The 27,863-nt window shown below is 51.5% G+C and overlaps 9 protein-coding genes across 9 annotated transcripts; 6 read left to right on the top strand and 3 right to left on the bottom strand.

The window, feature by feature from the left end:
• Nucleotides 1-353: 353 nt before the first annotated feature.
• Nucleotides 354-1,840, bottom strand: V2A60_009612 (uncharacterized protein; the record flags this gene model as incomplete). Its single annotated transcript, XM_083260877.1, has 2 exons — nucleotides 354-1,595; nucleotides 1,646-1,840. The coding sequence occupies 2 exons, from the start codon at nucleotides 1,838-1,840 to the stop codon at nucleotides 354-356; spliced, it is 1,437 nt and encodes a 478-aa protein (XP_083117003.1).
• Nucleotides 1,841-4,679: 2,839 nt separating this feature from the next.
• On the top strand, nucleotides 4,680-8,887 carry V2A60_009611 (uncharacterized protein; the record flags this gene model as incomplete). Its single annotated transcript, XM_083260876.1, has 6 exons — nucleotides 4,680-5,592; nucleotides 5,707-6,516; nucleotides 6,570-6,977; nucleotides 7,027-7,922; nucleotides 7,981-8,211; nucleotides 8,264-8,887. The coding sequence occupies 6 exons, from the start codon at nucleotides 4,680-4,682 to the stop codon at nucleotides 8,885-8,887; spliced, it is 3,882 nt and encodes a 1,293-aa protein (XP_083117002.1).
• Nucleotides 8,888-10,134: 1,247 nt separating this feature from the next.
• Nucleotides 10,135-11,785, bottom strand: V2A60_009610 (uncharacterized protein; the record flags this gene model as incomplete). Its single annotated transcript, XM_083260875.1, has 6 exons — nucleotides 10,135-10,458; nucleotides 10,545-10,835; nucleotides 10,917-11,191; nucleotides 11,244-11,389; nucleotides 11,501-11,579; nucleotides 11,665-11,785. The coding sequence occupies 6 exons, from the start codon at nucleotides 11,783-11,785 to the stop codon at nucleotides 10,135-10,137; spliced, it is 1,236 nt and encodes a 411-aa protein (XP_083117001.1).
• A 2,576-nt stretch (nucleotides 11,786-14,361) lies between these two features.
• Nucleotides 14,362-15,780, top strand: V2A60_009609 (aminoglycoside phosphotransferase family protein; the record flags this gene model as incomplete). The annotated part of the gene is made up of 1 exon (XM_083260874.1): nucleotides 14,362-15,780. One exon carries the CDS (start codon nucleotides 14,362-14,364, stop codon nucleotides 15,778-15,780), a length of 1,419 nt encoding a protein of 472 aa, XP_083117000.1.
• A 548-nt stretch (nucleotides 15,781-16,328) lies between these two features.
• On the top strand, nucleotides 16,329-18,593 carry V2A60_009608 (transcription factor domain-containing protein; the record flags this gene model as incomplete). Its single annotated transcript, XM_083260873.1, has 5 exons — nucleotides 16,329-16,424; nucleotides 16,523-17,192; nucleotides 17,263-17,455; nucleotides 17,501-18,005; nucleotides 18,072-18,593. 5 exons carry the CDS (start codon nucleotides 16,329-16,331, stop codon nucleotides 18,591-18,593), a joined length of 1,986 nt encoding a protein of 661 aa, XP_083116999.1.
• A 1,350-nt stretch (nucleotides 18,594-19,943) lies between these two features.
• Nucleotides 19,944-20,528, top strand: V2A60_009607 (uncharacterized protein; the record flags this gene model as incomplete). The annotated part of the gene is made up of 2 exons (XM_083260872.1): nucleotides 19,944-20,206; nucleotides 20,288-20,528. The coding sequence occupies 2 exons, from the start codon at nucleotides 19,944-19,946 to the stop codon at nucleotides 20,526-20,528; spliced, it is 504 nt and encodes a 167-aa protein (XP_083116998.1).
• A 1,309-nt stretch (nucleotides 20,529-21,837) lies between these two features.
• On the top strand, nucleotides 21,838-22,380 carry V2A60_009606 (uncharacterized protein; the record flags this gene model as incomplete). Its single annotated transcript, XM_083260871.1, has 1 exon — nucleotides 21,838-22,380. One exon carries the CDS (start codon nucleotides 21,838-21,840, stop codon nucleotides 22,378-22,380), a length of 543 nt encoding a protein of 180 aa, XP_083116997.1.
• An 847-nt stretch (nucleotides 22,381-23,227) lies between these two features.
• On the bottom strand, nucleotides 23,228-24,232 carry V2A60_009605 (aminoglycoside phosphotransferase family protein; the record flags this gene model as incomplete). The annotated part of the gene is made up of 1 exon (XM_083260870.1): nucleotides 23,228-24,232. One exon carries the CDS (start codon nucleotides 24,230-24,232, stop codon nucleotides 23,228-23,230), a length of 1,005 nt encoding a protein of 334 aa, XP_083116996.1.
• Nucleotides 24,233-26,158: 1,926 nt separating this feature from the next.
• V2A60_009604 (mitogen-activated serine/threonine-protein kinase SLT2) lies at nucleotides 26,159-27,750 on the top strand (the record flags this gene model as incomplete). Its single annotated transcript, XM_083260869.1, has 5 exons — nucleotides 26,159-26,271; nucleotides 26,437-26,569; nucleotides 26,628-26,694; nucleotides 26,751-27,065; nucleotides 27,122-27,750. 5 exons carry the CDS (start codon nucleotides 26,159-26,161, stop codon nucleotides 27,748-27,750), a joined length of 1,257 nt encoding a protein of 418 aa, XP_083116995.1.
• Between the last annotated feature and the right edge of the window lie 113 nt (nucleotides 27,751-27,863).

Here is a 27,863-nt window from a genome sequence, read left to right as displayed (position 1 = left end):
GACTTGCTTCGGTACATAGACCATCTGCAGTTGAGTTTATTGGTCACAATTCTGGTCGTTTTGTGAGGAGATAAAACTATTACAGTTTGCCTCCTGTAACTCACTGTTGAACGCTGAACTATTTACTCTCTAGCGCTCGGAGCTCCAGGTGCGGCCTCCCTGCCTGTGAGACAATGGTGCCCTACCTCTCTGCTGCATTGAGACATGGCTAGACAAACATCAATTCAGTTTTCGAAAGAGCCACTGGACGAGAGAACATAATAGTGGCGAATTATTTTCTGAATTGAGAGTCTGCATACGCCTAGTAATTCCTGACAGTCAAGATAACGAGGTAGAGTTCCAGCCGGTCATCTTTACAAAGTCGCGAGGTCTTCCTCCAGCAGATCCCAGCCTTTCTTCGACATTGAAGTCGTCAGCCAAAGGCCACCACTGGCATCTTTCCCCCAAACAAAGCAAAAGCCAGCAATACTCATCATGCTTATAGGCTCAGTGAATGCAAATGTCGGTTTCGCCGCGGGTGGATGCTCCGGCGCCGAGTCTGTACTGCGGAGCACGGCTGGGCCAAAATCGGTCGCGTCCATGTAGTTGGACCTGCTCACATTGTTGAAAGGGATGATGACAGCTCTAGACGAGCCATAAAACACGGGCGGTAGCGAGCTTCTGCGAGCCGCCGACCGCAACTTCCGAGCAAGTTTTGTAATCTCTCGTTCCGCTAGCTGGCTGGACAGTGCTTGACGGCGCAGCAACGCTATGCTGCCGACTGAGGATCGCATCTGGGCGGCGGATACTGTCGTTGTCGCCATGGCGAGCAGGTTTTGTAGATAGACTGTTGGCTGTGGCTCGAGAAAGGTAAGGCGACTGCGGAGGTCCACCACGTCCACGATGGTGGCGGCGACGCGTTTCTGTGTGGCCGTGACAACTGCCCGAGCTAGCCATGCGGTCACTATATCGCCTTCGGTTAGGAATATTTTCAAGTCTTTTGAAGCATCTATCGCTTCAGCCATTGTGCGAGATCTCAATCTTTCCAGAGACGTTTTCGGGAGGTAGATGAATCTCTTTTCCGGCTTAGGTGACGTCAACAGCCGCCAGACAAAGCAGAAACCAAAAACAAATACTTTCCACCACGGCATGCCCTGACTCTCGAGAACATGCGGCAGTTGAGCGTCCGGAAGCGAGTCAATGGGCTTCAGAGGGTCATCGCAAGACCAAAAGACAGAGTCGACCTGCTGCTCCTTGCCTGCCATAACGAGAGACCAATTTCTCAAGAATGACTGCAAAGCACTGGCATCCCACAGCGTATGGGGCCAGAGTATGGACACAATGGTAGCGTCGTTGAAAGACGAAACGAATAGAGACAGCTGGGGCCACTCCCGCTGCACCATTTCATCAAAGGTCGATGGGAAATCCGGTGGGACTAGCAACGGGTGTATGGCCTTGTTCAGAGACTGTGTCGACGCAGTCTGAGTAGGTGTTGGGTAGGCTTTCCCTACAGGATGGTGTGCTATGCATTCCTCGTAGATTGTGTGTCTAAAGGCGAAGTCGGGGTGATCGGGTGTCACCTTGTCTGGAACTCGTAGTTCCCAGTCGCCATTATGCTAGACGCGCATGAGTAAGAACACCTTGGCCCATATAGGATTCCAATCACCTGTTTTCTCAAGCGGCCAGTGAGTTTGCGCCAGTGACCAATTTGTAGCAATTTAGAGAGCGATAGCTTGAGCTTCTCTGCGTCGAGGACATGGTCGAACCTCAGATTGGCGGAGACAATGAGGCGATTCGCCTTGCTCGCATCCTGCGCATAGATGGGATAAGTGGCCGCCGGCGCGCTTTGCGGATCTGTCATCTGTTCAACTGATTGATTGTGTTGCGGGACTCCTTGGTCATTCCATGCGTCGTCACAGTTGAGCCATTTACTGTTCACGCAGAAAGCAGGGACGCAGCGGCGGCTAAGGAGTTCACCAAATTGCAACTGCTGTTACATGTGCGTTGTAGCGCCACTAACTAGTTAGTTGCAGGCTTAATACTGACAGAGTTAGGAGTTGTTCCCCTGACGGCTACTTCCGCTGCCCAGAGTACTAAACTATAACCAACTAGTCTATAGCCTAGGAACAATGGGATAACGTAGCACTAACAACCTTGTTGCGGTCTACCTCAAATGCCCATGTCAGCGTATTTAAAACTGACATTGGAACTGGTGATCCCAATCTGCAACATGGTCAACAGGTTGGCGCTACACCATAGCATCATTACTGTAGAGGGCACAGGCTAACGTATTGACCAGACATGGGCTCGTCGCTCCAAAGATGGGGTTTGGGTCAATTGGCTCATGGATCGAGACATGCTGCCTGGGATGGTACCAGGCGCAAAAATCATGGTTTACACCTATAACTCGTCGTGGCTGTCGAAAACCTCCAGAATATCTCACAACGGTGTGGCGAAGATATGATACGGCGAAATCCAATCGTAGTTTTTGCAACCACTATACAGTACAGTACTGTACCTGCTATGGACTTGTGCCTTTTCCGAGACTGCTTTCATAGTAAGTCGCGCAGTCTCTGTTTCTCCAAGCTGTTTAGCTTATTTAGTTATACATAAGCTGCGCGAACTTGACTGGAGAAATTGTTTTGCTACCATCGAGCGCCTTGCGCTTGTCCTATTAAACACTCTAGTAAGCTACGTATTGTAGCCAAATATATTTCATGTGATAATTAAGATGGAGAGTGATTAGGGTGCTTGTAGACTATAGCATCGCTCGGCTTTACCGCGAATGCTATAGGATGCTTCCCTAGCGTACTTGGTAATTGATTCCCAACTTGGACATTTGTGTTTCACTTCAAAGTCTGGCCAGGGGATATCTCGGTCTTCAACCCAGAACGATATGTACACACCCAAGTCGCCTGCACACATGATGGCCTCTCGAAGGTAGTCTATGCAGTGATCTATCGTTACATATATATCAGTGGCATGCATATATGTGTGTCATTTTGCAGGCTTGCTTACCGATGTGCTTGCGAAGAGTGGCAGGGGAGTCGCGGAAAGCGAAAGGTACAGGGTCTTGCTGGCGGGAATAATACTCGTAAGTAAACTTGCGGATAAGATTAAGGCAATGCATCTGCAGGAGGATATGTTTCAATTAGAATAAATGCATAGTAGAACTATACTGCGAATTCTGTATCATACCTGATGGAACACTTCCATGCTGCCAAGAAATTCTTGCCCGTTAATGCCGTCCAGCGCAGCGTATGTCTCATTTTTACCAAGCGCATCAACTAAATCTTTCTTAGATATAGAGACATATATCCAGCTAGATTAGTTCAAAGGTTAGGAATCGAACTATGAATTTACGCATCTGCTGATCCCGCACGGTACCTAGATCAAGGTCGTCCCACATGGCGTCAATCTCGTCATTAGGATATGCCTTATATGGAGACGACGCAGTGAATGCTACGGAAGGTATATTATTCGATTACAGCCACCGTCTGTTATTCACGCTCCTTTGGTAACAGCCAGTTTGCCTAATATGGGGCAACTCTCGGCTTTCCCCAGCGACCCTGTAGGTGGCTGGGCTCTCGACTGTAGGATTGTCGTACTATCGGGAATCCGGCGCATCTTTTAGCCAATCAGCCTAGGCACACCATGACGCCGAGCAAACATCATCATCATCCCAACCAGGCTGACGAACCACGAGCACACCTCTTCTGGCTGCATGCACGGCCGCACAGACGCTAACAAGCCGCTGACTCGATGTTAGTAGCTCGCTCCTCCATCATGCAGGGACCTGGAAAAGTTAAAAAACGTTCCTTTGGATTTCAGGGTTCACCATTGACCCCGCGTTTGCCCATTCAGGCTAGTAATATTGGCAATCCATCCGGGTGGCATTGCGACGGCAGCATTTGACTATGCAACCTGCCTGCGCTTCCCAGTATCAAAAAGTTCCTCCGGCTGCCTTTGCTGCAGATGCTTGGAGCCGAACCTACGAAGAGGGGCTTGCGGGCGCATGCTATACGAACAGGTCAAGACAACAAGGCTCGCAGCTCGTCGCATTACCAACTGTCTTCTCTCCACGCACATCTGGCCACACCTACCGGTATCGCCATCCTCTCCTGCACCGCTCTGCCCATTGTCTCCTCCCCCATCGCCAACCTAGCTTGACTTTCGGGCCCTTGAAAAGCAGAATCCTGGGCTGCCAATTTTCCTGACGTGTGATTGGAGATCTTCATTTAGGGTTCTCCTCGCCGACTCTTACTCTATCCTTCACGTTCGCAGAATCTCTCTTTTCACAGCTTGGTGCTGATGAGGCCTGGTCTCCATTGAGCGTCAGCTATAGCATGGCCAGGTCACAAAGCATGCCGGATAATTCAGCTGCCCACGGCTCGCACTACCAACGGTGAGTTTTACCTAGATCAGAATGCCAGATTAAGCCGACAGTTAATTCGTGGGAAAGGCTTCCGTCATGGCTGGCCGTGATAATCCAAGCTGCCCAGGAAGGACAAGTGCAAACATGCTTGGTCCTGTTCTCCATTTTTGCTGCCAGCTTCCATTTCTTCGCGGGTCCTGATAAGCACATGGCCCATAAGAATGGCAAACGGTCGGCGTATGAGACGGCATATCATTTTCTAAGAGCGTCAAGTTTCGTCTCACTCTATCTGTCACCGTTGGCCGTGGAGAGATACTGGTCAACAATGCTGGCCTTGGCTTACATCTCCATTCTTGGTGTTGCAAAGACACAATCAAGCCACACTTATGCTGCTCATCTACTCCAGAACACGGTTCTGCTGTCCATTGCAACATTCGCACTCATGTTCGCAGCCCATGCGGTGCCGCTTCTGATCATAGGTAGCAGCATGCGGCCTGACTCAAAGGCACTCGCCAGCACCGCACTCTTGTTTCTATCCATTTTCATCAGCTCCATTACACCAAGGGACTGGGTCATACCAATTGGATTCCAAGAGGCAAAGAAGTCGGGAGCATCCCAAGAGGAGACTGCAAGTTGGCTGGATTATTGGTGCACATTTGGCCGTCTAACCCCGCTCATTGCTCGGGGTTGGGATGGCAACATCACATCAGAGGACATCGCTTCTCTGCCATGGCATTACCAGCCTGATGTGCTGCTGCAGAAAATTACCCGTCTCCGTCAAAAGCACAGATCAACTGCTAGAACGTTGTTTGCCTTTCTGTGGTTTGACATGTTTATTGCTGCAGTCTCAGCATCGCTGTTTTTCATTACAGAGTTCATGAGACCACTCAGCATGTACTATCTTCTCGATTACCTTGCCAATCCTGCCGATGCCGTATTCCACCCGTATCTCTGGCTGATGGTTATATTGTTCGGGAAACTTTTTGGAACCGTCGTACAGCAGCAGCTAGCATTTCACTCTGGACGTGCCTCCCTCAAGCTTCAGGTCGCTCTGACGAGTGAGATCTACAACTATGCAATGCAATCCCGCGAGCTAGACTATGATTTCCTAAGCAGCGCAGCTAAAGGCACGAAACGCTCTTCAACCGGTCTCCTTACTAACCTGATATCAACCGATATTAAAACAATCATGCAAGGAAGAACTCTAGTCATGGCCATTTTTGGTGGCCCTATCGGTGGTATTATCGGTCTTGTCAGCTTATATAGAATAATTGGCTGGTCCTGTTTCCTCGGAGTGATAATTACTCTACTCGGGGCACCAATCACCGCTTGGATTTCTAACCATGCTTCAGATGCTGAAGAAACTGCGAAAGACGCACAAGATGCCCGCGTCTCCCTATCGACAGAATACTTCCGATCCATCAAAATCGTCAAGTATTTTGCATGGGAAGATACTGTCGCCAGCCAAATAGAAAAGGGCCGTAATGACGAGCAGCGCCATCTTTGGAGGGTTGCGCTTCTCTCTGTCGCGAGCACGAGCGTTGCGTACATTGTTCCTTCTCTTGCACTGGTCGTTGTTTTCGCCATCTATTCCGGAGTCCAGGGACATCCCATGACAGCATCTGTCGCTTTCATAACCATTGATCTGATGGAACTTATCCGTGATGGTACTACAGCAATATCGATGGTTGGGAGGATGGGACCCAAGATTCGGTTATCCATGAAGCGTATCGACCGCTACATTACAGCCGTTTCTGCAAAAGATACTTTCCCTGAAGGCGCTCTGAGAATCAAAGACGCCACATTTCAGCGTACAACATCTTCTGAGTTCAAGTTACGGGACATTTCTATTGACTTTGCTCAAGGTGGCCTAAATATTGTTGTTGGTCCCAGTGGCAGTGGCAAGACCTCACTGCTTCTCTCGATCCTTGGAGAAACACTTTTGGAAGCCGGAAGTGTCTCTAAGCCAGAAGACGTGGCCTTTGCACCTCAGAGTCCATGGCTCCGGTCCGAATCTTTCCGCAATAATGTTCTCTTTACCTCTGTCTATGATGCCGCCAAATACTGGCGAGTTATCAAAGCGTGTTGCCTTGACGTCGATTTGGAAGAGCTATCAGATGGAGACATGACAAATATCGGCGAGAATGGGCAACTACTCTCTGGTATGTATATGTTGGTCTTCCTTCTAACTCTCGCCATGCTAAGGTGTTTTTAGGTGGCCAAAGAGCTAGACTATCATTGGCAAGGGCTCTACTTAGCGATGCCCCGTTGCTCCTGCTAGACGATATATTTTCTGCACTTGACATTACTACTTCTATCTCAGTATGGAATAATGTATTTTGCAGCTCTCTTCTGCATGGTAGAACTGTCGTTCTTGTGACGCAGCTTCCGTGGATTGCGGCAGAAGGAGACTACATTGTGACCATGAAAAGCGGCCGCGCCACAACAACAAGACAGACTACCAAACGCCAACCCAAATCTTTTACGAGTCACGATGCTCAGATTGGCCCTAGGGATTCTGTCAAAGAGGCGAAGAGGAAAGATGAAAGGGACTCGGAATCCGAATCTGAAGATGGGAATAATGCGCAACCTCCGCGTAATCGCCGCACTAACCGCTTCCAATGTACGCTGTTTTTTTTTTCTATTTATCAAGACACCGCTAATTTCATCAGGGATCGAATACATTAGCTACTTTGGCACTTTCAAAATCACCATGACAATGTCTAGTTTTATCATCTTCATTCTAGCAGGAATGGCCAGCGACTTTTGGCTCACATCGTGGGTAGATATTGACAACGCCAAGTCAAACAACACCACGGCTTATTATCTAGGAGTATACGTGTTTCTCTCTGTATTTACTATACTCAGTGATGGACTCACCAATCTTGCTTTCATGCAAGGAAGCTGGGCGGCGGCGGGCAAACTTCACTCATTGTTCATTCATGCTGTTCTGAATACTTCAATCGGCTGGTTGGAAACAACATCCCTCGGTCACATCATGGGCCGGCTTTCGTCTGACATGGATTCTCTCGATCAGAACGTCTCAGAGCCTCTCAAAGAGTTCCTCGATGAGGCTTTCAAGGCCATCATGATGCTAGGTACCATCGCAGGTATTTTGCCGCTCATTGTGGCGCCCGCCATAATATTATCCGCCGTTGGCGCTCTTATAGGTGAAGCTTATAGTCGCGCGATCAGACTCGTCAAGAACATCGCATCCTCGGCGCAGGCACCTGTCATCTCTCGGCTTTCCGAAACCATGGACGGCATGGTAGTGATCCGAGCACGCAGCAAAAATGTCCGATCCGCCTTTGACCAGACTATATTCGGTTTACTTTACAACTCGGCTCGCACGGCGGCGGCGCAGCGAGACTGCGACCAATGGCTCAAGTTCCGCATGTCTCTTCTGTCGGCTTTTATCAACGTGATTGCCGGCCTCTTAGCTCTGCGGGCCCGAGGCGGTATCTCAGCAGGTCTCGTTGGGTTTTCGCTCGCGCAGGCGTCGTCTCTAAGCCAGGGACTCCTGCGACTGATATTCAAGTTTAACGAGCTCAATCTCTCGCTCCAGTCTGTATGTCAACACTGCTACTTACCCTCTCCAAACACCAGCCACTAACATTTCATCTTAGTTCCACCGTGTGAAAGAGTATTGTGATCTTCCACCCGAAGAGGAGGCTAATGTCGAACACGAGAGCTCTAGTCTCGACCCATCCTGGCCGCGCTCCTCCCGGGTCGAGTTCCGAAATGTCACTGTTCGGTATTCCCCGGATGGAGCCGATGTTCTGAAGAATGTGAGCTTCTCCTTCAATGCTGGGCAGCGAAATGCCATTGTTGGGCGCACAGGCAGCGGCAAGTCAACGGTATGTATTGCTTGATTCTCATAATTAACCATGTCATGCTAAATCTACATAGGTTATTTTATCCCTTCTTAGATTCACGCACATTGTCTCGGGTACAATCCTCTTCGATGGAGTAGATATTACCACAGTACCTCGCAAGAGACTCCGACAAGCCATTGGCATGGTTTCCCAGAACGCTCTGCTTTTCCAGGGCACTATCCGCTTAAATCTCGACCCGTCCAAAGCCATCCCTGAGTCTGACCTCAGCGAAATCTTCTCAGCTTACGCTTCCGTCGGCTGCATGCAGATCCAGACCGAGGACCAAAATGGCTTGACTCTGGACACACCCGTCAGCCCGGATGGCAGCAATTTCTCGCATGGGCAGAGGCAGGTTCTCGCACTCTGTCGCGCCATGGTGCGAAAGACCAAGCTTACTCTGCTGGATGAAGCAACTTCAAGTGTGGACGCGGAGACAGACTGGGCCATGCAAGACATTCTCCGCACGCAGCTACGTGCCGACCGTGAGAAAGGGAGTGGATTGATTACGGTGGCACACAGGCTGAAGACGATTCTGGATTATGACAAGATTGTTGTTATGGGTTTTGGTGAAGTACTTGAGATTGGAACCCCGACGGAGTTACTGGACTCCAGGGGTAAGTTCTATGACATGGTCAATGATAGCGGTGGCACGGAGTAGAGCCTTTATGGTTGTTCATTTGCTTGGCAGAGGTTTTGCTTTTTTCTTCATTTTCTTTTTTTTAACCTCAAGTCAGGACTCCCCCTCATATTCATGACGCTTCGGTCGGACTCGCCCATTATTTGCGAATCGTCATATTGCCTCGAGTGAGGCAATAGCTCCAAAAAGTTGTATTACATCCTACTAATCCTCAACACGCCACCTCAAGTGAGACCCTGACAGCTTTCAACAACCAAAAGCCTGTCACGCCGTTGATTTTTAACATCTTTATCAATAATATGTCACGGCATTATTAGATAAGGCGTATCCAAGTCGGGCAAGACAAGCCCCTTGACTATTTTTCGATTCTACCTGATGTGACCCCTGAAGATGGTCGCCAGATTATGGAATGAAGGTAGAGAGCAGCGCGGTGACAGCAGTTATTGTCGGGATTTCTCGAGGCGATCATTATGTCAGCACCATGTAGGTTTCCGATATGCGGGTGTGGAAATTTAAAACATAGGATTAGAGTCAAGCTCGCGTGTCGTGGGCCTATTAGGAAGAAATAGTACTTTACAACGGGGAAAGGCACGCGAATGGCTGATGCCGTGGCAGTCCATTTCGGACAACCGCGTCGACTCGCAGTCGCATAATAATAATTCAAAATAAATCATTCTACAAAGAAAATCTTGTTCAAGTCTAAAGTCAAAAGTATTCCATATTTTCTTTACTTGAGTAATATTTTAATTCAATTATCAAGATATATAGAGCTATAGGGTAGCCCTTAGTTTTATAGGCTTATGGGAAACGCTCAGTTTCGCCACGGTCGGTGAATCAGTTGCATCTTATTGGGTTAATCCTTTCGCAGGTAGCGGAACAAGAAAATGAGTTACTTTACCAATCTCCAGCTGAGCTTGAATCAAAGGCTAAATTGGAAAGAGAAAAGAAATTAGAAATGGTGGAGATTCTACGAAGCATCCTATGAAATGAGTTGCGTGTGGTTGATCGAGCTAAGTGAGTCTAGCAATGTAGTCCCAGTGTCTACCACTTGTCATTGTATTCTTGTCTTTTCATGCATATCTCTTGAAAGTAACTCCCGTGTAATTTTTCTTCGAAATAAAAACCCAAATGACGATAGACAATTTTCTGGCATTAATCAAGGCTGACTCTGGCCTTTGCCCATGCCATCGCGTGCCCAGACCGTCCATCATGTGTTGCTCTAATGCAGAGACTCGATATTCATTGAATAGCGAGGCTCCTTAGCTCGTTCAGGTCGGTGAAGGAATAGTACCGCGCTCAATGTCGACGCGTGGAACACGACGTTGAAACCGTTTTATCCAAAACGTCCAGCCTATGAGGACGGCACTGGTAAATGGAATGGCGACTGCCCAAAACACCCAGAACTGATGACTCACTCTCATAGAGATGACAGTCGAGTCTTGGTCAGCCACAGCATTGAAGAACTGCATGCCAAATATGGAGCTGACAGTCGACGTCGGCAGGAAAATCATGGCCAGAACCGCCAAAGTTTTCATCACGTAGCTGTCCTCGCGCATAACGTTGCTGTCTCGCAGCGTTCGGACGCTGAATGCCTGATTTCCGGGACGCGTTTGCTCAGCAAAGAAACGATGCGATGAAGTAGCGACAGAAGACGGGAAATAGCCCTAGCCTGACTCACCAAATTAATGGTATTCTTGATTCGCTGGTCGAGACTTGTCGATCGAAGGCGCGTTGAAGCAAGAACCTCCCGCCGATGCGCCAATGCGTCTTGTACAGCGTTCCGAGCAACTCCCGGACCTTGAAAAACACACCTATGAGCCTGCGAGACGCAATCCAGAGTCCTTGTAGCTGCGTCTACGCCTTCGATGAGAAACAGTGCTTCCTTGGCTATATGATGGATCCTTTCATAGTCTATAGCAAGCGGCGCTGTTTGGTTTTTGCTCAAAGACTGCGCCTGCTGGAAGATATCCTATGTGCACTCCGTTAGTGGTAACCAAACATTGGACGTTAAGGATTGTACTATTTCTTCCTCTCGTGCAAGGTCTAGTACGTTCCAGGTGCCATTATCGACGACCTCATACCAGGCTTCGAATACCATGGCATATAGAAGATATGGGTCTTTCAGTACATCCTGCCAGTCATTCGAACGTACGAGACTGCTTACACTCCGGCAAAATGCTTCAGGAGCCTCAAAGCAGATCATTACAACGCGGTTTCTCCCCTTTGAAGGTACAGGAGAGACAGTCATGACGACGCCGAATCTGGCCCAGCTGGTGTGCTGCTGCGGATCACTCGATACATTGCTGAGCAGATGTAGCCAGGACGCTGGTAGGATGGTAAGAATCGGCGACAAAGGAGGCGCGGAAAACGAACATACTGTGCGTGCCGTTGGCCAACCTTCGAAGGCCAAATGAATGTGTTACCGACTGTAGACTTTCAGACACAAACTGGCTCGGAATACCGAGAAGGGAGCATAGCTGGGGAAAGCAGGGCAAGTGCTGCGGCTGGTCGCGTGGCGCGAAGCTGCGCCGTCGCCGTACATGCGTCTCATCAGCACAATGTCTCTCACGAGGGGAAGGTAGGCTGCGAGCAGAAACACAAATCCAAAGAACGTCAGAGCTGGTTGCAACTCACATGATAGCCAAGTCCGACCCATCGAGCCGAGACGCCACCTCGTCAAGCGCTGCCCCCGTTATGACCGAGGAAGATTTGCCTTTGTACGGTCAATCTTTGCTACGAAAAAGTTCGACTCCATTGGTTTGCGAGCGAAACAAATTGTAGTTCCTGCCAGCACTTACCTCGCTGCCACGTAAGCAACTGAAATAGATTGTTGCCGTCTTCTGAGCTGTTTTCCCAGTCGGCTGCGACCGCGGCTGCATATTCCGCAACGAAGGCAGGGTTCTCGATGCCTACGGCCATGGTAGATCAGTATCCTTTGCTCTCTCAGAGGCTCTGTCGGAGCCGAGGTCTTGTTCGGCGTCGTACTTTGCTGATTACTGTGGCCTATCCTTTCTTTTGATTTTAATTAGAGCCAAAATCAAGGCAACCCTGTCTTGGGTTGCCTCCCCGTGCTGATCAGGTATCAGGCTCCGATGTCAGCCGCAGTGTGATGCAGCGCATAGCTGTGAACCCGCACCGCCTCACCACCAGCCTGGATCAGCCTTTCATCGAATAAATTAGGTGCTCAGCCACGATCACACCACAGTCGGGCGACCCTGTGTTATGAACCAAGTTATCGTCTTTGTATGAGCAATGTCTTTGAGAAAGGCATGATTCTACCCGCAAGAGAATTGTACATTCGCAACGAGCGCAATATAACCCCTCTTTTCTACTTTGCACATTCATAGCATCACACGACAGATTTGCAGGATAAAGAAGACTCAATACGGACCCAGTCACCTCGACACCCCAGGCCAGTAAGGTCCTATATATTGGCTACTCGAAGTTGTATGTAGGTGGCGGGTCCATAACGAGCACATCCAGGGAAGCTCTGATAAACTATCGGAACATTAGTATTGTTTCTCGAGATTTTTATTTTTCAGGGTGAGAAACGTACTTGTGGTAGCACATCATCATCTTTGGAGATGCCAGCGGTCACTTCGATAGAATGCTTCAGCTCCATCAAACATGAAAAGCATGTCGGTAGCACTTTGGCAACTACACACCTCGCCCATGAGCCAGAGTCTAGCTCCAAGCACTCCCGATCAATACGAACAACCCCTTTGCTGCTCCAGCACTGAGAGCCTTCTACCAATTCAAAAGGAGGACTGCCGAAAAGCACAGCAACCGAGCTTCTAAGTTGGACAGATATGCTTCTTAGATGAAGAACACTGATCTCTAGGATTTCAGGAGGGGTGTGAAGCGTCAGGCGAATGGGAGGTATGCGGCTTTTCTCGATTATGAATGACGATGGGAAGCTGACTTCGAGCTGCAACGACGGTGTATATGGAGGTAGCCAACCCTGATAGACGGAGGATCCTCCATAGGAGCCTTCTGAACTGGAACTTGTCTTGCCCAACAACGTGTTGGCAGGCAAACATCCGATCGCCGAAAGTTTCAGATGCTCTATTCGTGGTTCTGATCTAAAGAGCATTTCCCGACGTATTTTTTTAGACCTTCGCATTTGGCAGAACGTGCGGTATCGGACAGTCACGATGACGTTATATTCAGTCTTGACCCTGAGGTAGGTGGACGTCTTGTGCAGCGATGGAGGGAGCTGACAAGAACAGCGGCTGCTCGATGTTGGAAATATGAATCGGAACGGCGTCGAGTAGCACGGCCCGGTCGATTTGTTGAAGCATTTGTTTTCTTCGTTGTCAGTGATTGGCGGCACCTTGCTCGTCACCTCTAGTTTTTGTGACTGTTCAAACAACTGAAGGGTTCGGTTTGTATTAGTTGTGCCGCAATTTTCCGGGGCATGCTTCCAACACGCACGGTATACAGCTGCTTCGCGGCAGGCTTATTGCTTCGAGGTCGGTTGCTGATTTTTACTCGGCCTAGTCAGCGGTTCACGTCAGATCCGGGGTACATGACGGCTGTCGGCCAAAGCATGCAATCTTTTCTTATCCGTACCCTGAAATGTGGCTGTGACGCTTGGTGGTTCTTTGAACACATGGTTCTCGATGGTCACAGCTCCCGACACCACATCTCCGGGCCGGTATACTAGCGACTTGGCGCCTGGTGCGAAAAGGACATTCAACTTCATATCGCGAAATGGCTATTGGATTACAACCGCGAAGTGCGCAAAATTTATCAACGCAGCAGGCTTTGCTTGTTATATTCCCACGATCGATCGGCGAGACCTGGGCCCAGTGTAAAGGTGATTAGCGACTCTTGGCCGTTACCGGTCTCCGCTGCGGTCACACCCGCGCCGCCCGGATATACCGGTTAGGACGGGGCCGGCGGAGCATCTTGCCCCAAAATTCAACACAAAAGGTTAAGAGGATTTCTATGCCCCCCCGACAGTCAACAATCGCTCTTCGCAGCCGGAGGAAAGACTTGGACAGCTTCCAGCTATTCTTAACTAGTAATGAACCCCTTTATTAAGGCAATAATATGAGGAGCGTGCAGTAAGCGGCGTTTTAAACCTCGATCTTCTATAGGTCTAATTACTACTCCGTAGTTACTGAGTAGACATGCGTGTGTAGACGCTTAGTCACTCCCTCGCTCACCTGTGCATAGCACCCTCCACTCGTTATATATCAGCATAACTCTTACCCCTTCCCGTCCCGTTGTATTGGCATCCCCGACGGACTCATTCCGCGAAAGCGACAGAACGTTTTCATTGAAAGCCAAACACACAGAGGATTTTCCACAGAACTTGGTCGACCACGGTATCTACCCCTAGGGCTTCGAACCCCCCACCGTTCCTCTGCGCCCGCAATTTCTACCTCCCTTAAACACAATATGGAGTACTTGCGCTTCTATTCACTGTCGATAGCTTATATCCCCATGCCGCTTTAATCTCACCTGCGAAATGCCTAATATTCTTCAACATGGACAAGACCAAATCGCTCACCGTACATTATGATGCTGTACTCTACGCTAAAGGCGACGATCAGTATCGTGACTGGAACGATAGCCTCAAGAAAGAGCGTTTTCATGCTCTAGAAGAGTTCGTCACCACCCATATCACCGATCGCGGCCCTGTGAAATTTGTCGAGGGCGGAATTAGCAGCGGCTCCTACAACCAGGTGTTCCGCTTCAGCTTTGGCTTCGGTGGCAGCGATATAGCCCTAAAGGTTCCTAAACCTGGACACTCGGCCGGGACCCTCGCAGCAGAGAAGCTCGCGAATGAAGCCGCGTGGCTTCAGTTCTTCAAGGAGAAGACGACTATTCCGGTCCCCCGCGTGTATAGCTGTGGCACAGAGCCCGGCCAACTCTCGCCTCTTGAGCTCCCCTACATCTTGATGGACTGGGTACCGGGAGATAACCTCCGCAAGTTCCTGGCGAGCGCGCCTCCTAAAGAGCTGCTATCAACCATCTATCAGCAAATCGCTTCTCTCTATCTTGAACTCTATCGCGTGCCGTTCGCAGGCATTGGGTCGGTCGCCAAGAACAAAACGACGGGACAGTGGAGCATGCGGCGCCCCCTCACTATCGACATGCACGAGCTCGTTCTCGGGATTTCAAACTTCCCGACGAATGACTGGCCTTCTGAGGCGTTTCTAGATGCTAAAGAGTATCTCGATTTTGTTTGGGATCAGCAGTCGAAACAACTTTGGAGCTTACGCAACCTGAACACCTCGTGCGAGCAGCAGGCGGCAGAAGGTCATGATCCTCCCCTCAGCTCAGAGGACATTGCAGCCCTCCGTAACCAAGCTCGACATCACTTTAAGCAACTATCTAACTCTCCCGAGTTTCGCCTACGTGATAACCTCGGCCCCTTCCGCGCCTTTAATCCAGATCTCGACACGCGCAATATGACCGTTGACACTAAAACGGGAAAGATCCTCGGCGTCTTCGACCTCGAGTTCACCAACGCTATGCCAGCCCAGTTTGCTTGCGACCCGCCACTATCGCTATTTAAAGTACTGCCAGGCTCTGCCCTTGACAGAGGCTACTTTGCCTGGTTTCTGCATATGTACGAACCTGTGCTTGAACAGTTCCTAGACGCAATGCGACGTGAAGAACTAAAGTTGGGGGACGAGCTCTGCGGCCAGACGCCGCTGTCTTCCCTGATGCGTAACTCTTGGGAGACCAAGCGAGTTTGGTTCAACTTTGGGCTTACCCACTCGGACTATGTAGACGCCATCTTTTGGGCTGTGCTCCACGACCTTCACCCGGGCGGGATTCCGCCGGAACTCCCGGCTGAGGTCAAGGTTGAGATGGAAAGATATAAACAGCAGGCCAAAGCAAAGGTCGCAGAGCATGATGATGCTTTAAGTATCCACGTGCGCAAGACGGGGCAGTGAAGAAGGCGTTGGAATAATAGAAACGGAGTGGATTACCCGGCTCCGCTGAGCTTGTCCAGAGCGGCCTAACGCGCCTTCTCGATGCGCTCCTTCTCGGCCTCCTCACGCTTCTGCCTGCTTGCCTCTGCGGCCTTCTTCATGCACTCCAGCTTTTCGTAGAGAATGTTGATACTTGAGATATATAATAAATATATAAGTAATATAGATGTAAGTATAAACAATAAAATTATCATAATTTATAATCTTGGTTATATTTTAAAGAAGTGGATACTTACAGTTTTACTAGATAGGGTAGGTATAATACATACATAGCGCATCTACATCTAAGTCATAAGATTCTGCCGGTTTTAGACTCGCTTAAATCTTAATTTTCACTCCTCGATTGCCTCCGCAGCTACGGCGAGTTGCCCTTTGAGCTGGTCCCCGGATATACCGGTTAGGACGGGGCCGGCGGAGCACCTGACCCCAAATTCAACACAGAAGGTTAAGACGGTGCCTCTCCCATTTCCACCGCCACTGCGTTATATCCTATTGTCCAGCGCATAATCATGGGTACTGGTCGTAAGTCGGAGAAGACACAGCTTGACTTCCGGAGGAAGCGCGTCGCCAAAGCCTGCCACTCATGCAGGGTTCTCAAAAGCAAGGTCGGTCCATGTGGGCGGCATGCGGTGTTAGCGCTCGCTGTTGTTTTTTTATAGGCCCAATTCATCATCCGTCGTTACTGACCAGCGGTGCTCCTCAGTGCGACGGAACACGACCAGTCTGCAGTCGATGCAAAGGATACGGCTACCAATGCGTCTACAGCAGCGGCCCCCCGCGGGGCAGCCGCCGCGCAAAAGGCAAAGGTCAAGGCAACCTGCACGAGATACTGGACGAATACGGCGACCTAGCCGAGAACTTGGCGTCCAAGCTTAGGTCTGCAGAGGAGCAAGAGAGTGCGGCCGCCGTCCTCTCTCGTATCAAGGCGCGTGCCTCTGCGGCGCTGGCTCATGTCGACGATGCATTGTCGGCAAATTTGCAAGCATCAATCCGAATTTCCAAAACACAAGACGATCAGTCGCCTACGTCACCCAACCACAATGAGCGATACCTGGGCGAGGTTAGCGATGTACAGTTCTTTAATTTGGTAAAAAGGGTGCTGCAAATCCAGGGCGGATCGTATCCCGAACAAGACGTCGACAGCTACGAGCAGGACGGCGGTGCGGAAGCTTGCGGCGACCCAGCCACAGCGGGCAAGACTGTTGAGCTTCCAAGCCCGGAAAATGCGAAAGAATTGATGCATGTGTACCTCTCTACCATCCACATTGCGTATCCTTTCATTCCTGGAACCATGCTCACGAGGCATTTTGTCAATGACCGGAGCGTGTCTCAGGACCCCGTATGTTACAGCACTACACAGGTCGCACTTCTGTGTAAGCTCAGCATCCTACTTTCGGTCTACATTGACTAGATTGCTCGAAGCTAATACTTTGTACGTCACAGGTGTCATTTGTGCTATTGGGTCCTACTATGACTCTTTTCCAAGCACTTCAGCAGAGAGCCGTGTAGTCCACGACGTGTACTTTCAAAGATCAGTTTCACTGACCCCGGTACCTGGCACAAACCGATCCATTGACTTCATTTCTCTGCTTCTGAGTCAATGTTTTTACTTTTTAGCTGTCAGCCGAACAGACAGGTGAGTTGGCTACCGGCCCCTGGCGGCCAGTGCTAACGACAAAAGCTGCTGGACGACTCTTGGTCAGGCTATACGCATAGCCCAAAGCATCGGTTTACATGTGCAGTCGCCAAGCCCCGGATTGGACGGCGAATCCAATCTCCTGAGCAAGGAGAGACGGATTCGAATTTGGTACTCCATGTACGTTCTGGACCGTCTTCTTTCCTTGCAACTGGGACGGCCGCCGGCGATCCATGATGCCGACTGCGATGTGCCGCTGCCGTCGCGCGTAGGCGACTGCGATATCGATTGGGACAGTGGACAAATACCTTCCATCAGCGAAGGACCATCCACGGGCGACTATTTCTTGGCCATGATTTCTTTTTCCAGGATCATCGGACACGTCTTGCGAGATTTGTACGGTCCCGGCGCTAGCCGTGGGCAGCAAGTAGACCTGTACAGCACCAAGCAGCTTGATCGGCAGCTCACGCAGTGGAAGTCGGAGCTGCCTAGGGCTCTGCGATTCGACATGGGACATGCCTTTGATCAATCTCTGGTCTATAAACGACAAGTGAGTTCAAACAAGATCCAAAGCCGGAATCAACGAGCGCTAACGTCTTGCTGCTCCCAAAAAAAGCGCAATATGCTGGCGATAAAGTACCATCATCTGCGGGCCCTGATACACAGACCGTATCTATGCTACCCGGTTTTGAGGAACGCAGAGGCGGCGGTTGGCAGCACAGCAGTGACGCGGGCTGACTGGCCCATCATTGGTTTGTATGAGAGGATTTGCATGAACGAGGCGCGGGCAATCGCGCGTCTCTTCCACAACGTCTCGAGACAACAAGATCTTGTCCGGGACTTTCCATGGTGGCAAATCATTTCGTGCCTCATCTGCGCAGGGTCCATCCTCTTGGTCTCCAGTATATTTACCCAGCCAGCGGCGGACGACTCTGTAGATGGGTTGAGCGCCGAGAGCTTGGCCGACGATGCCGAGACCTGTCTACGGGTCTTTGAGGCTCTCAGTAGCAACTCGGCCGGTGCGCGCATCGCCAGAGACATGATGGAGAAGCTGAAGGAATATGGTCCGAGGTGGAGTACGTGCCTGCCCCCGATCCTGCATACCGCCCGCGCGCACACACCCGATGCAGCTTTCTAACAGCAAGAGGAGCAGACGTTGCCGGTTCGACCGGATCTCCGAATGTCCGTTCCAGCCCTGACCTGCTGCCAGATACAGACTGCAGCTCAGTAAATACGCACCAGCCACCCACGGTAAACCATGATATGGACACTAGTTGTGAGAGTCCGTCAATGCCCACCCCGAGTAAATGGCCCGCTGAGATTGTGGATTCCATGGCATGGTCAGCTCAATTCTTTGATGCTGCCCACTATGGAGAGTTTAATCCGGAAGGCAGATTTTAGATAGAATCAGGAAAAGGAAAGATACTTCATGCTGTGGCGTGTTTGTATGGATCTGTCTGCTCTCAGCCGCCTGTGCCTGATGTCGTGCTGTTCGCTCCGTGACTGTCGCACCCAACCTCACGGATAATCCTTGCAATTCAATTCCTGTATATCCGCCCAAGCCGCCTACTTCCGATTCTTCACTAGACAACCACTCTTGCAGGTCTCTTTCCATGTCGCACCGGACCGGGTGTAATCATGTCCACTTGACGGGTTGTCCAGGCCGCTTACTCCTGTATACCCGCTCGATCCGAAGATCATGTTGGCAATGACACAACGGAGCCCGAAATACAATGAGCAGGTGATCCAACCCAAGACTTTGCTGGTACATAAATCACTACGCGCAGAGGACAGCGCGAATAGGTGATGCGCTACGCCGGACAAATTAATCGACAATGGTTCGCTCGCTCCTACGACAAGCGTCAGCTGATGATGCACGAGACTCTGCTGTACTTCCCTGCTCAGGACTGATGGCAGCTTCGGCTCCTACAGTCTCTCAATGTAGATCTACCTCCAACAACACATGGTAACGCAGAACGGCAGACGATCGACTCAGATGATGTAACTGACAGCGATGCCTTACAGTCGTGGGCGAATCTGGATGAACTCGCTGCCGTTCCACCATTGGAAACCCCCACTGGAGCATCCGTGTACAAGCACAGGGATCTGGAAGAAATACGCAGTCGCGAAAGAGACTACTCGGAACGACATCAGCGACAATCACTGCAGAGAGCCGGACAGTCTGATTCCTCAGAGACCGTCTCGTGGAGGACCGCAAATTGTTCCTGCACGAGTGGGGGGTGGTCGCCGACGTACCACGAGCAGATCATGCTGGAAGAGAGCGGCGAGGCTTGGGGGGCGAGCTCGGAAGGAGGACACGTGGACCTCGATGCCGCCAAGAGGGCGTTCATGTCAACCAAAGAAGTCGATCCCGCGTTACATTGGGCTGACCACGGGGCTCTGCGACTCCGTAACAACTTTCTCGGAGTTTATACTGGACGCGTTCTTGGCACTATCCAACCAGACCCCGCCTTCTACGCCAGCAGGCATGGCGCCGACGAGCCGCAACGGCGGATATAGTTTCATAGCGCTGGTCGGCGTCATCGTCGTTACCGTGTGCCTGTCGCTCTCGGCGCTCAAGCTGGGCGCGCATTTAGCCGTAGCCATGGAACGCATGACACCGCCCTTTCCTTTCGCGCCTTATGCGCAAGTTGTCGATCCGCTCGCGGTGTTTCTGGGCTGGGGTTCTTGGGTCGGAGCGGTCGTGCTGTGCGCGCTGCCTCCGCATGAATTCTGGCGCGGCCGCGTGGCGTCCGTCCTCCCTCGTCTTTGCGCCGCTGGGGGGTGCTGACACGATTCTATCTCGCGATCCATTTGAACGAACGCGAAAAGCGCAGCGTTTCCCGTCGGCACGTCGGCGGCCAACGTTTTGGCGTCCGCCGGGATGCCAGGTGCTCCAGGGTATCGATGGCGGGTTTTGTGGGTGCCTGAGCACCGTTTCTACGTGGGCAGCGGAATTGAACTCGCTCCGGCGGAAACATTCGTATTTCTATGGGATCATGAGCGTCCTAGTCTCGCTGGGGTTTGTCGTGGTGGTGGCCGGCTCGATGACTTGGACGAGAGGGACTCATGAGCCCCGTTGCTACCAGTAAACAGCTGGGCTCACGCAGTGGATGCTTGGCACCTGATTATCAGTCTACCAGTACTGGTAGCGCAAAGACCGAATCCCTGCATACTTTGGCTGCAAGGCTACTTGAATTTACTTGAGAATGCCTACCCCTCTCGGTTACTCATCCCAAGAAACATGGTCTACGAATGGCCTGATTCATCGTCAGTCTGCCCAATTGTTCTCTGCACCTTGAAAGTCCCAGTGATGGCGCAATGGAGCCATACACCCAGTTCACAGTCTGCCTCGCAAGTTAATTAGTTGCCTGGTTGCCTACCAACATCCGGTTCGCACAGTTGCTAGATGCTAGTCAAACTTCTCGTGGTGTGGTTCAAGGTGGAGAGTGGCGTTGTTGCTGCCTTTCTTTCCAACAGCTTCCAGCGGATGTGACACTATTTGACCATTGCCGCCCCTTCTTAGCATCACACAATGCTTTCTGGTTTGCCAGCTTGCAGATATCCATGATGTCTACTCCGTACCGGCCGAAACGTATCCGGGTCCCTGCTATGAGTGAAGAAGGACTCGGAAAGTAGGCAGTAACCGGCCAGGCAGCACGTACATGGGCGCGCGCGACCTCAAACTCTCAACAGGCGTAGCCTGCTGGCCCACTATAATCCAGATATCTGAGGGGAGGGAAACCCACCCGCATCGTCGGCCCGGTCCACCAGCTCGAGTTCGGATAGCGGCTCCCCAGTACGAGGCAAAGGTTGATCGTCATCCCAAGGGGGTTCGCCCTTTTATCCTCGAGAGTGGGCCTCGCGAGCGCTCTTGGGTGGGCAGATCAAATGGAGACAATTCAAATAAGTACAGCTGGGCAGGGTCTTGTTTCATTTGTGCCATGCCTTGCCGGTGAAGGCGGGATAGAGTTTGTGGTGTCGAGGCGTGAATGAGGTTGGTGGCCTGCACCAGGCCGCTCTGCTCGACGCAGCCTGATAATGTGTCACTGGTTGACTGGGTCTGCCGCTTCTTGGCAGAATGATTGGCGGAGCCCGGCTCTCAGGTTCGAGGCTTGCCTAATTGTAAAAAGCGCCTCGGAACCCCCCTTGTGAAGACTCGAAAGGTATATGAAGTGTATGTAGCCCAGAAGCAATGTTTGGTACAACTACGCTGTGCTGGCATTTTCTGTCCAACACAACCAAGTCACTATCTAACAGTAGTTACCCATTTCTTCATCCTGGACGGATCCCCCACTGTAGGTCCACGGATCTGGTAACTACCACGTTTCTTCTCACAGTCTGAGGTTCCCGCCCCTAACAGACCAAGCAAACTCGTCACCATGACGGGCAACAAGTATCGGGTGTCAGTCGCAGCGTTCGCACGCGATTACATCTCCAATAACGCTTCCTTGGAAGAGAGCTATGGCTATGCCATGTACCATTGGGGAATCTTTGTAGAACCCAAGGGTGGCAAGGGCGATGGGCGCTTGTATCATGTGGAAGAGCATCCGGCCATGAACAGCGCCCAAGGCACGATCCCCGCAGGTTGGAGATTCGAGCCGCGAAAGTCCAGTGCCAAAGCTAGCCAGCGTCTGATTGGTCGGCTGCTGATCGGAAAGCTGCCGGCTGGAAACGGGTTTCCAGAGATTGACGCCCTTCTCGACCAGGTTCCGCGACCAGTCATGGACACTAGCGAGAATTGCATCAGCTGGACGGTGAACGCCATCACCCTACTGCAAAAGCAAGGTCCGCCTAGTTGGGCAGACGACTTCAACGTGGAAGAATTCATGGAGCACGCTTACAGCCGCATCAAGCACTGGTATGAGAAGGATGACTGGAAGTTCAAGGGCCATAGAGAGAGCTATGTGGGGAGAAGCTTTTGATAGTCAGACTCCTTGGTTCGGTAGTGAGTATCACAGAGCAGGGTTAAAGAAGACTGCGCCGAATCAGCGTGTTACGATTTGCGAGGTCGGAACAGGCCTTTCATGACCAACTACGCGTGCCTCTAGCCTGGTTGCGTACTGCGTCTCAGAGTAATTTAGCTCGAGCGCAACACGTCAGAACGTTTTGCGAGCGTATGTGAATGACAACAGTCCTTATCTGCTGCCAGCCAAGTATACGGTAATGAACGGTATCAGTGCGAAGCTGGCTCCGACAATTGTATTGCAGAACTTGAGGGACCGCAAATTCTGTTTCCTCACACACTACCACATGGATGCACTGGCAATAGCGTGGGGATAACCATCGTGGTTTTTTCCCGTCCTGTCTAGTGAGGACGCGTGGCTTGGTATCTTGCGGCGTGAGAATACGTCAGCGGTATAAGATATGAGGGCAAACAACGGCTATTCGATGAGAATAGAAGTGGTAGTAAACTCCGCCAAAGGTCAAGACATTAAGTTATGATCATATCCCTTCCACAAACTATCCACTCACTGTTGCCCGACGCGATGCATGATCTAGCCTGGGGGTTGATAGACCTTGCACGCCACAACGACGCGGATATATCAGTCTCCTGGGCATGGCTGTCGTCCATCCATCATTGGGTGCTTGTCTTCAAATATAATTGCCGATTTTTCCAAAGAAGATAGACAGCAGCTTTATATGCTGGGGGGCCTGATTGAGCTTTTGACAATCAATCGATGCATCAGGTCTTGGTTTCCGTGTCTTTCGCATGTCAGAGAGTATCCCCCGAGCGATTTCGAACCGCCTTCATGTCAGCGCAGCCATATTTCAGCAGGTGTTGCCTGCAGGATCATTGCCAGTAGTCTGAGCGCCCATCCCTGTGGCGGAACCTCGCGAGCCATTGGTGGCGGCACTCTCCCCGACCTGGCCCTGCTCGAGACCTATGGATCTATAGAACGCAGCAATATTTTTCGGATCATCATAAAAAGACTCGAGCCGCCATGAGCTAATGCGTCGACGAATGTCACACTCCGCCTCGAGCTCTTCTGGATATTTTTCAATGGCCGCAGTGCCCTCGATGGCGTCGAAGAAAGTTTTATATGGGGGACGCTCATCATACCACATTTTCGTATACTCCCAGTATTCCGGATACCAGCCGGCGCATTCCCAGTCGATGATGCCTGTGATACGCCCGTTGCGATATTGAATGTTGCGCGGATTCAGGTCGGCGTGGGTGAATTTGACGCAGTATTCGCCAGACCGTCCATGAACTGTCTTTACCACTGGGTCGTACAGCCATCCCTCCAAAGGTCCACCGAGTCGCAGGTACGCATGAAAATTGTCCACGGAAGGGAAAGGCCCGAAGGGGACCTGGCCAGTTCGATAGTCCACTAGCGGCTTCCGATTCACTGATCCAATGAAACCTGCCTCTGGCGGTTTGAGACTTCGCAATTGTTGCAGATAGTCAGCAAGCTGCTCGCCATATGACTTAATTTGCGCCGGGCTCATGGCCATGTAGTCGGCACCATCGCTGGGAATGAATTCCATCAAAATGTGAACAGTACCATCAGGCCGCTCATAAACTTTGTAAACTTTTGGCACGGGTATCGATGTATGCTTGCGAACATACTCCATGGCTTCCACCTCATTCAGAGTGGTGTTGAGTTTGACGATCTTGGTAAATGGCAAGCGTTTGACGTTGCCCATTCCATATTCGTTTCTGCCAAGGTAGACGTACCGGCCGGCCCAGATACGTATTCGAAGTGCAAGGGGCAGCGTATTTGATTTCATCAGTACGCGCCGCGGACTAGTGGCCGTTTTCGAAGAGGACATTTCTGCCAGTTTGGGGAGTGCTGGTACAAGAGGAGATGAGGAGACGTGAGCCTCCTCCTTCAAAATAGGTACCAAAACATATTGGGAGCTTGGGCACTTGGCGCCTGAGTTCTAAGGCAGCTAGTGGGTCGTTACGCCTTGGAGCTACGATTGATATCGTTCATGCTCTTTTGGGGAATAATTGGTGGTCTTCTCTTCTTTCTTTCTTTTGAAGGAAATCTACTCGCGGTTTGTTTTATGGTGAAAACGTTGATCCTAGTCTCTACAGTGGATAAAAACTTGGTTCGATGCTTGTACTATTACCAAGGTGCAAGTGTCCATATTTTTTTATTCTTTGATCATTAGCGCAGTACGGCTTGTTGTAGCGGTGCTACACGGCACAAATGGTGGGTAACTAATAAGTTATAACACCCCATTCACCATTTGATGAGTTGTCAGGCCATATGTACTTGAACGCCTGTTGCAGCCCTCACTTGCATCTAGGAACTACAATCACGACAGGTCGAGAGGTACATGGTGTTTGACCAGTTGAAAGCCGTACACGAGACGGCCACCCCCAAGGACGATGAGGAAGCTTCGACTTCATGCTCTCTAGTGCTTGTTTGGTGCGGGGTCGCAGAGCAAGCCTTGTATCAGTAGTCGAGGCTCAGTTTGGCAGGCCGCAAGAATGAGCTTCATTGCGCTCCGCCAGCTGCGCACTGTCACCTTCTGGTACAGGCAGTTGGGGAGGCGTGCGTCAATTTTATGGCGCGTGACAAGAGGCCAGCTCACCCGTTTCTCGACGGCGAAAAGCCACTTGGCAAACCTGGAATGAGCCGCATCCGTGAGGATAGTGTGGACCAAAGAGGTAGCATGATTCAAATACGGGCAACTTGTTCCAGCCGGCAACAAAACACGGGACTAGCCAAGGGGAGATTGATGAAGCAACGAGGTTATGTAAGTAGGCTGCTGAGACGAGAATTGTCAGCACGGCCGGGCGGCAAAGTCTCCGGGGGGGCCAATGGGAGCAGCGAGCGAGGTGACGAAATGTAAGAGGTGGGCGGCTAGGGGAGAGTTTTGTGGTGCGATGCTTGTGTGAGGCTCGGCCGTGATGTGATGGGAGACGAGGGTGGTGCATGGGAGGGAGATGAGTTGTGAGTGATGGCGATGGCGATGGCGATGAATGTTGAGAGTTGAAAGTGGATAGTTTGCGGATTGTAGATGATAATGGGACATGGAAGAAAAAAAAAGGTACAAACGGAGGCAAGAAGTGGTATGTAGGGTAGATCCGTAGGGTGTCGATGGCCAGATGATGGTGGTGGTGACAGAGTACTAAAGCAAGCATGTGAGCCTCTAGGTAAAAGTGCTGCACTGAAAATGCCTACAGGCTCTGTTGGAGCTGGAGCTTTCGAGCTCTGGGCCTCTCAGTGACGTTTGTAGTGGGATGCTGCGCCCCAAATTCAAGCAAACCCCCGCCAACGTCCCCTGTTGACCAGCAGCCAATGCGCTGAATTACCGAACGAGCTCTGCTTTTATGAGTGGGGTTTCCTGCCATTCAAGACCCCTCATTCGCCCCTCCAAAAAGGTCCTCACTCTCTCTAGCCGCCCACCTGCTGCTCGCCAGTTTTGCCGACTCCATATATAATAAGTCATCTTGCTATCAAACCGCCATCCCATCTATTCCCATCTCTCTAGCTCGCCCCAACGTCTGATCTTGTTTCACGCGCCAGCGCTGCTCTTCTTCCGCTTCTTCTTCTTCTTCTCCTTCTCCTTGTACACGGTGCGCCATCATTCCTTTCCGTTCTCGACGTCGCACATTGCTGTCTGCCCGCATCTGCCATCGTTGTACCCGTTTCTATCTCTCCCATATCTCGGGCACGCCTCTCTGCCCCGCATTCTCTCTTTTTTGCGCGCGCCCTCCTCCCCCGGGCGCTCAATCTCGCCATCATGGGCGACCTCCAGGGACGCAAGGTCTTCAAGGTCTTTAACCAGGATTTCATTGTCGACGAACGCTACACCGTGACCAAGGAGGTCGGGCAGGGCGCCTACGGTATTGTTTGGTGAGTCGTCGACAGCTTCGTGGCGTCCCGAGCCAACAGGGTCTGGCAGGCCACGCCTCGTACCCCGCGCCGCGCCGCGCGCCGCCCTCCTCCTCTTCCCCCCTCTACCGACGCCAGCCTCGACTTGGGCAGCCACGGCTAACCGTTACGCTTTTTCCTTTTCAGTGCCGCCGTCAACAACCAGACCTCCGAGGGCGTCGCCATCAAAAAAGTTACCAATGTCTTTTCCAAGAAGATTCTCGCCAAGCGTGCGCTGCGCGAAATAAAGCTGCTCCAGCACTTTCGCGGCCATCGCAATGTGCGCCAAGCCCTCCCGACCCCGTGCCCGCCCGCAACCCGGCTAATGGTTTCGCCAGATTACGTGTCTCTACGACATGGACATTCCTCGGCCCAATGATTTCAACGAGACGTATCTATACGAAGGTGAACCCAGCTCCTTTCCTCGCCCTGTCGGAACACTCGTCGCTAACGCCCCGCAGAGCTCATGGAGTGCGATTTGGCTGCCATTATTCGCTCAGGACAGCCCTTGACCGACGCGCACTTTCAGTCCTTCATCTACCAGATTCTCTGCGGCCTCAAGTACATTCACTCCGCCAACGTCCTGCACCGTGACTTGAAACCGGGCAACCTACTCGTCAACGCCGACTGCGAGCTCAAGATTTGCGACTTTGGTCTTGCCCGTGGCTTCTCGGTCGACCCCCAGGAGAATGCCGGTTACATGACAGAATACGTCGCCACTCGATGGTACCGTGCGCCTGAGATTATGCTGAGCTTCCAGAGCTACACCAAAGCTAGTGCGTACATGGTGATTCCTGTCTGCGAAACCACCCTGCTGATTAACCCTACCTAGTTGACGTGTGGTCTGTGGGCTGCATTCTCGCCGAGCTCCTTGGTGGCCGACCCTTCTTCAAGGGCCGTGATTATGTCGACCAGCTCAACCAAATTCTTCACATCCTCGGAACACCAAACGAGGAGACGCTCTCGCGCATCGGCTCGCCCCGCGCCCAGGAATACGTCCGCAACCTGCCATTCATGCCCAAGAGGTCCTTCCCCAGCCTCTTCCCCAACGCCAACCCCGATGCGCTGGACCTGCTCGATAAGATGCTGGCTTTTGACCCGTCGGCGCGCATTAGTGTCGAGCAGGCCCTCGAGCATCCATACCTGCACATCTGGCACGACGCCTCGGACGAGCCCGACTGTCCCACAACCTTCAACTTTGACTTTGAAGTCGTCGAGGAGGTGCCGGAGATGCGACGCATGATTCTTGACGAGGTGATGCGCTTCCGACAAATGGTCCGCACAGTGCCCGCCTCGGGCCCCGCGCTTACGCAGATGCAGCAGCAACAGCAGAGCCAGGTGCCGATGCCTCAGGGGTCGACGCAGTGGAAGTCGGAGGATCCCCGTCCCCAGGAGTACTTGGGCGGCGCCAACGGCCTCGAGCAGGACTTGGCTGGTGGTCTGGACGCCAGCATGAGATAGCCATGTGCACTCCGTCTGGGCAGAACGTGCCAAGCAGCATATTTTAAGCCCTCGTGCCACGCCCTGCACGTTGGCACGGTAGTTGGGGTAGCAGCCAGCCAAGAAAAGAAAAA

Source organism: Cordyceps javanica, chromosome 7 (assembly GCF_051103115.1).
Source record: "Cordyceps javanica chromosome 7, complete sequence".
NCBI lineage: Eukaryota > Fungi > Ascomycota > Sordariomycetes > Hypocreales > Cordycipitaceae > Cordyceps > Cordyceps javanica.
This window is presented reverse-complemented; position numbering and strand designations above follow the sequence as displayed.